The 7511-nt window shown below is 39.2% G+C and overlaps 1 protein-coding gene across 1 annotated transcript; it reads right to left on the reverse strand.

The window, feature by feature from the left end:
* Positions 1-5242: 5242 nt before the first annotated feature.
* LOC306874871 (uncharacterized protein) lies at positions 5243-7268 on the reverse strand. The gene is made up of 2 exons (XM_079425162.1): positions 7083-7268; positions 5243-6785 (listed from the first exon to the last, which is right to left on the reverse strand). The coding sequence occupies exons 1-2, from the start codon at positions 7258-7260 to the stop codon at positions 5488-5490; spliced, it is 1476 nt and encodes a 491-aa protein (XP_079281288.1). The 5' UTR covers positions 7261-7268; the 3' UTR covers positions 5243-5487.
* Positions 7269-7511: the final 243 nt, after the last annotated feature.

Here is a 7511-nt window from a genome sequence, read left to right on the forward strand (position 1 = left end):
TTCAGTAGCCATTGAACAGTGCTGTTTTACAGCTTAATAAGGCCATTAGTGGTCTTCCGCTGCCATCTAGTGGTTATAAATGCCAATTTCTCATACAACACTGTGTTTTTAAGCTTTATAACTATTATAGTGTTATTTTTGGCCCAGTCTCTCTTAAATTATAAACATTTTTTGATAATTATTGATCCAGAGACTCCAGAGAACATCACTGCTGTGGTTTGATCGAGATTGAGCAAAAAAACAGAGACAAGTTAGCAAAAGTAGGTTTTTAACACATTTGTAAATAATTAATGAACGATTTGATTGACAGCATTAGTCCAAGAGGCAAAGTTGTTCAGAATGAGGAGATCTATCAGATGATATGAAGATGTAGTGTATAAGTGAATGTTATTAATATTTTATTGCAATTTGAGGTCATTTCCCTTAGAAATACTGTTTCAGAAGCCCTTTTTCACTGTTAAAGCACCACCTATGGTCCGATCTCCATGAAACTTTTCATGCTTGTTAACGGTCATGTGTCACATGTTTTCACCAACATTCGTAAAGTTTCAAGTTTTTGTTTACATTTTATAGGCTGTTGGGTTTTTGTGGCCACGTGTCCTTTTTTAAATGAGCCAATTATAGCTAACCTAAGGACAAAATTCAACATGTTTTCGATAACTATTGATCTAGAGAGTCCAGAGATTATTACAGCAGTGGTTTGATCGAGATTGACCAAAAAAACAGAGACTAGTTCGCAAAAGTAGGTTTTAGACATATTTCTGAATAATTAATGAACGATTTGATTGACATCTTTGGTCCAAGAGGCAAAGTTGTTCAGAATGAGGAGATCTATCATATGATATGCATTATTTGTGGATATGTAAAACACCACGTGATCACTAGGCCAAAAATCTCGTTAGCGCCAACTTGTGGCCGATTTCTTTCAAAATTCTTACAGACCTTTGGAGTCATGAGTCAAACATGCCCACCGAGTTTCATTCCGATCGACCTCCGTTAACCTTGTCTAATAAGTGCTCAAATTTTAATGGCCGATGGCGGCCATGTTTTTTTAGATACGCGAATGTCCTCATAGATTTTTCAGCCACGTCGGACAAAGACACAGCATACCAAGTTTCAAGTCGATCGGACCAACGGTTACCCAGTTACAGTTTTTTCGATCTTATAGCGCCACCAAGTGGCAGATCAGTGGTATTTTTTGTTGTTTGACCAAAGTTCCTACTGCTATATATACATGGGTATCAATGACGTCACCTTTTTGTTGTGGCCGCCATCTTTAGGACCGTAGCGCCCGCGCCACGAACGTCTATGATTCCAGGGGAAATGGCAGAAACGGGCTGTGCTAACGTTAAAATCGCTCATCTCTCTGATAAAGAAAAGCAACGCTATTACAAGAAAATTGATATTTTGGGTTTTGATCCGTATTTACTTCCGAATCAACTTCTGACCCCGCTGAAATCTGTTGTTAACTTGCCAAACATGTCTTTTGGCGACATTTACATCTACCTCGTCCACAATCCTTCTCCATACAGCGGGGAGTCCCTCAAGGCATACAAGAGCACTGAAGCGTACATGTATTTTAAATCAGGATGGGTGAATGATCCTCGAGTTTATCATCTGGAGATGAAGAAACTTTTCTTATTTACAGGAAAGGTAAGATATTTGTTTACTTAACTTAACTAGCTAGTGGTGTAACAATACCCTAATTTCACGATTCGATACATATCAGAATACTAAACTCACGATACGATATTATTGCGACACTCCAAGACATTTAATAAAAGGTTAAGAAAAAATATACTGTTGATTAAATGCTAAATTTGATATAACATTGTGGGTGTAAATGAATAGGCTTGGACAGTGGTCTGACACCAGAATAAATATATTCATGATTCTGAACCTGAAAATACAGAATTATTTTAGATCAATATGCTTGCACTCTGTCACTGGCTAGATATATTTAAAATAATGTAACTTAGGCCACTTCTTACTGGTAACATAAGACTTATAACATAAGCATTATCAGGACCCACTAATATTCCCCAATTATTAGACATTATATTCAACATAATATATTGTAGTTTAATGTAGTACTGACTCTGAAAGCGTAAATTTTCTCACAGGGTCATTATTTTTTTTTGGGTGAACTATCCACGATACATATTGTTGCATTTTTGTATTGCGATATATTGTGACACAATATATTGTTACACCCCTACTAGCTACTCTACTAACTTGCTACGTGGTGCTAGCTAGGTGGCAAAGCTAGGTCAATGCTAGGATAATAATTAACAATTGCCAATCGAAAACATAATGTAGAAAATAGCTATGAGTCTTAGATAATGTTATATGTTGAACTTCATTGTTAATCTGGCTATATTGCAAATTTTTTAATTCTCAATTTGTGTTTCATACTTAAGGTTAAGCATTCACAAAACCTTTCTGTGACCCCAACACATCCCTGGATCACAGTCCAAGAGGACGGGACAGTGCTTATGGCTCATTGCACCTGTAAGGCAGGCCTAGGAGAGGTCTGCTCTCATGCAGCAGCTCTTCTGTACTCGGTGTTGGCTGCTGCTGATATTAAAAACGGGCAGGCTTGCACCGAGAAGCCTTGTGCTTGGGCTCAGACAAGTATGAACTCTGTCAGAGGGGTCCCATATGAAGAGATCTGCAACATCAGTTTCTCTCATAAACAAGAGCCATGTTCAAGCCGTGAAGATCAAGGTCCTGGTTGTCCTGATATCAGACCATCAGATAAAGACTGCCAAGCATTCTTTGAGGCGCTTCATAATAGTGAATTGCAGGAGTCCAAACCAAAGAAGAGTGCCATCCTCTCTGTCATTGAGGGCCACTCCCACAGGTAAGATGCTCTGCTCCACAGAGAGACTGAAAAGCTCTTTTGTGGCTTGCACATAATACTTTACAACTCATCTCAGTTATGACAGGGGAAAACAAAAACATGGGCTAATTATAATGAGTAATTACTACAGGACTAGAATATTTAACTGTACATTTGATCTTTTGTCACTTTAAATAGTCTGGACACTATATATTGTCACTTAAAATGTCTTGTTTCTGTTTCTCTATCACAGGTACATCCCAAAGGTGATGCAACTGGACTTGCCAGCTCCTCTTTCCACATTGTACTCAAGCACCTGGCTGGAGATGGACTTTTCCTTGCTGCTGATTGAGAGTACCAAGGTCTTTGATGATCTACATCTAACGAAGCAACAGGTAAACATTATAAACATTCTCCTTTTAGTTTGACCTACTTCATTTGTATTGGAGTGTAATATCCATAATGATCAGGCTGTTTTGGTACAACTCTTAATATTTCAGTGTATCAGTTCAGGTGAAATAAATGATAAGCCTTTCCATTTTGAAAGTATTCCTATGGATGATTTTCTTGAATGTAATCAGTTTTAGTCAATCTATACACTTCAGTGGTAGTTAATCTCTAAATAGTCATGTCACTAACTTTTTGCCCAGTGTTTGATAGTTGAGGAGGAGACCAGGGAGCAAAGTAAATCTAGAGTATGGTTTGATCAGAGGGCAGGAAGAGTCACAGCGTCAGTTTTCAGTGAGGCAGCCAGAGCAGGCACACCTGCGTCCTTGATCAAAAGAATTTGCTATCCCCGTGCTTCTCGGTTCTCCACTGAGGCAACAAGGTACATCGATAACAGAACAGTTTCATAGGAGAGCTATTCTTAGACCTACTGTGCAAGACAACCATGCATAAAGCAAGATTAATTGGTCTAGTTTGTTCTAAGGCTTACAGCTTGTGTACAATAGTGCTTGCAAGTTTGTGAAGCCGCTGTTTATAAGCCAGTAAATCAATGCTTTTTTTTTTTTTTTTATTGTCATAATGCAACACCTGGTAAATGATAGACATGTTCACATTTGAATGTGAGAGCTTGTAGAATACAATGTGAGAACTTGCAGAACAAAAATCTGAACTTGTATGTTAAAATTTGCACTTGTAAAAAATATTCACACACGTGATCTGAATTTGAATTCACACAAAGAAAACAAAAACACTGTCAAGAGAGCTTGCATCACAAAGTGGCAAATCTGTGCGCCTCGGCTTTTGCATTACATGTTTGCAGCTGTCATGTTTATGTACATATCAATCTACACATTTGTCAATATTTTTTTTCCTGTGACAGGTGTGTAAACATTTCTACAAGTGCAAATTTTCAAGTTACAAGTACAGATTTTTTTGTTCTGCAAGTTCTCACATCGTATTCTACAAGCTCTTACATTTTGCACCATACTGTATTAACCTGCATGCTTACATTCCAATCTTTGTTAGATGGGGTCAACAAAATGAGGACAGAGGAAGGGAAAGCTATGTTGCTATGATGCAAGACCACCATGAAGACTTCCAGGTGAGGGCATCAGGGTTCATCATCAACCCAGAACTCCCCTGGATTGGAGCATCACCTGATGGTGTGGTAGCCTGCACTTGCCATGGAGATGGCGTTTTAGAGATAAAATGCCCCTTCAAAACCAGGAACTGCTCCCTCACTGAAAGCTGCAAGGATTCCTCATTCTGTCTTGGCATAGGAGAGGATGGGGTCATGGCACTGAGACATTTCCACAAGTACATGTATCAAGTGCAGGCACAAATGCACATTGCAGAGGTGTGTTACTGTGACTTCATGGTGTGGACACCACAGGAAGTTTTCACCCAGCGAATTCTATATGATCCTGTCTTCTTCCATGATGCTTATGGCAAAGTGGTGAATTTCATCAAGACTGGAGTGCTCCCTGAGCTGCTGGGGAAATGGTATACAGCACCACGCCTTACTCCCATATACATCACAGCCACAAAACAGCCTGAAGTGGGATGCTACTGTGGTCAACCTGCAGGCACAGATGTCGTCATTTGCACATCTGCAAATTGTAGGCGAAAGCACTTTCACAAGACCTGCCTTAAGCTGACCAGGGTGCCTAAGACATGGAAATGTGTGGAGTGCAGAAAACAAGTTTAGTATTACCAGTCTTAAATATTAGAAGTGTGTGTGTGTATGTATAATATATATGTAATGTGTATATATGTATATATTTATGTTTGTGTATGTGTGTGTATATATATATATATATATATATATATATATATATATGAGTATTTTGTTACATTACAACACTGCCTAATAGAATGTGATGGAAAATGTATAAATTGCACATGTATTGTTACTGCAATGTGACCATGTACAATAAACATCACTAAAGTGTTGTAACTGAATGAATAACAATTTATTTCAAAAGTAATTTCAGCCAATATCAATATATACACATTTGTGATAGTCTACTTGTTTTAGAAACAAGTAAACAAGACAAACACAAAACAATTTTACATGAAACTCTTAAGTAACTAAGTAACAGACTTGTATAAAATACAAAGATCCAAATATATATTACATTTATACACAATTGCTTAGCATTGTGACACTAAGGAAAACAATGTTACTGACACCCATGCTATTGTGAGGGCACAACAGATTGGCAAATGTTGCACAGAGCACAGCACACTCTGACCATCTTGTCAAGAGATGTAAGCTCTCCTGGAGTTGCAGTCAGGCAGAGAGAAATGGGTATTGTGCTTTGTAAAATTGTGTACTTATTCCTCACAAGACCAATCACTCGTTCAACATGAATTCGAACAGCTGCTAGCCCCCTTGAATACTCAAGTTCACTTGGATGCAGTTGCTTTTTCCCTCTAGTAAAGGCAGGTATTTTGAGATGAGCACTGTACAATCCCACAGCATCTCCTACTGTGAACCCTCGATCTGCTAGGACCAAATCACCAGGTAACAGATTTTCCAGGTAGCCACAGTTCTCTGTAATGTGCCTGTCACTTGCTCGCCCTCCCCAGCCACGAGACACAAACGATATGACTCCCTGTGGAGTTATTGATATCAAGTACTTGGCAGTATTGTGGTGCTTATATTGTGAGTATGTTTGTGCTCGGGCTCTCAAGTTTTTAGGTCTCTCGATGAAAATTTCAAAGCAGTCTATTATGGATGTACAATTTCTGTAACTACTATTTTTGAAACACATGGGTAAACTAATTTGAATCTGTTCCTTACTGGGCCACATTATGAATCCAGACATCCTATCATGCAAGACATTTAACGTACTGTTAAAAATTCGGCCTGCAGTAGGCTTTGACACATGAAATATATATGAAAAGAAGTGCAGTGGTAAATTCAGTCTCATTCTCATTAGAGTCATTAAAAAGCTTTGAAAGGGATTCAATCCAGGTCCCACCTTAAGGAACTCTGACACAAAAGTGAAGACAACCATCAGCTTGGCAAAGGATGGAAGGCCAGTTAAGTCCTGCACCATGTCATCATTGTCCTTGAAGGTTTCCTGGCTGAAGGATAACTTGCTAACCTTTTCCCTGAGCTGATAAACCTCTGACCTCAGTGCAGTACACTCCTCTGTCAGTCTCCTCACAGTTTCATGGCAGGCTTCATTGGAGCATGGTACACTGCTCTCAGCATAGACTGCAGAATTACAGTAGCTGTGATCAGCTATCTGACCTCTAACGTTACCCTCCTGAGCTGAGGTGTACCCACAGTCATCAATCTGCATATGGCTGCTGTTGTCACAGGATGCCACCGGTCCAACATCATGCGTCCTTCTCTTTCTTTTGACAGCTTGCACTTGCTCAAATTTGCTGTAACTATTTATTTTTCTTTTGCGTTGCTCAGGTGTGAGATAAGCAAACAAACTTGGCACATAGTCGGGGTTTAATGGATTCTCGCTCTTCTGACCTACAGGGGTAGATTGAGATATAGTGATACATTAATGAACAGTGTCTGACACTAACATGAAGGCTACACCGGGTAAGTGAAAAGCTCCGTTCGCGACGCGCAAAAAAAAGTTTTAGAAAACTAACGTTAGTTGTTTTTTTATTACTTACGGTAGTAGTCAGTTCACTGATCATAGCAGACGGTTACAGCAGACGCAACGTGAACGAACACTTCAGTTACGTGCCTGGTGTAGCCTCCCTGTAACTTTACATCTTATTTTATCGTAGGGTTGCTAACATAGCTAGCTAGCTAACTTACCCGAAATAAAGTGTTCATTGCACAGTCTGGAGTGTTCTGTGGGAGTCCACTGATCCCTTTTAATGGCAGCTAACCATTTATGTCTCCTGTCAGTGTTTTTAGGAATATTATAAAACGTATGTCCCGTTTTTTTTGACTTGCTGTTATCACAGCCCACGGCACAGCAGATAGAAGGCATATTTGCTGTTTACTTCCGGTCCCTGGGCGGTCCTAAAGATGGCGCCGTCTTTAATGTGTGACGTCACAAGATATCCATGTATATGTACCAAGTTTGGTGAAGATATCTCATTTCGTTCACGAGTTATAGGATTTTTCGTAAAATAGGTCCTCGACTTTTAAATGTTTTTGGGCCCCATTACAAAAATGAGTGGATGTTTCAAAGATTTTTTTGATAATTATTAATAAGCCCTAGACAGAGAACATTTCGGC

This window comes from Barbus barbus (genome assembly GCF_936440315.1).
Source record: "Barbus barbus genome assembly, chromosome: 9".
Taxonomy (NCBI): domain Eukaryota; kingdom Metazoa; phylum Chordata; class Actinopteri; order Cypriniformes; family Cyprinidae; genus Barbus; species Barbus barbus.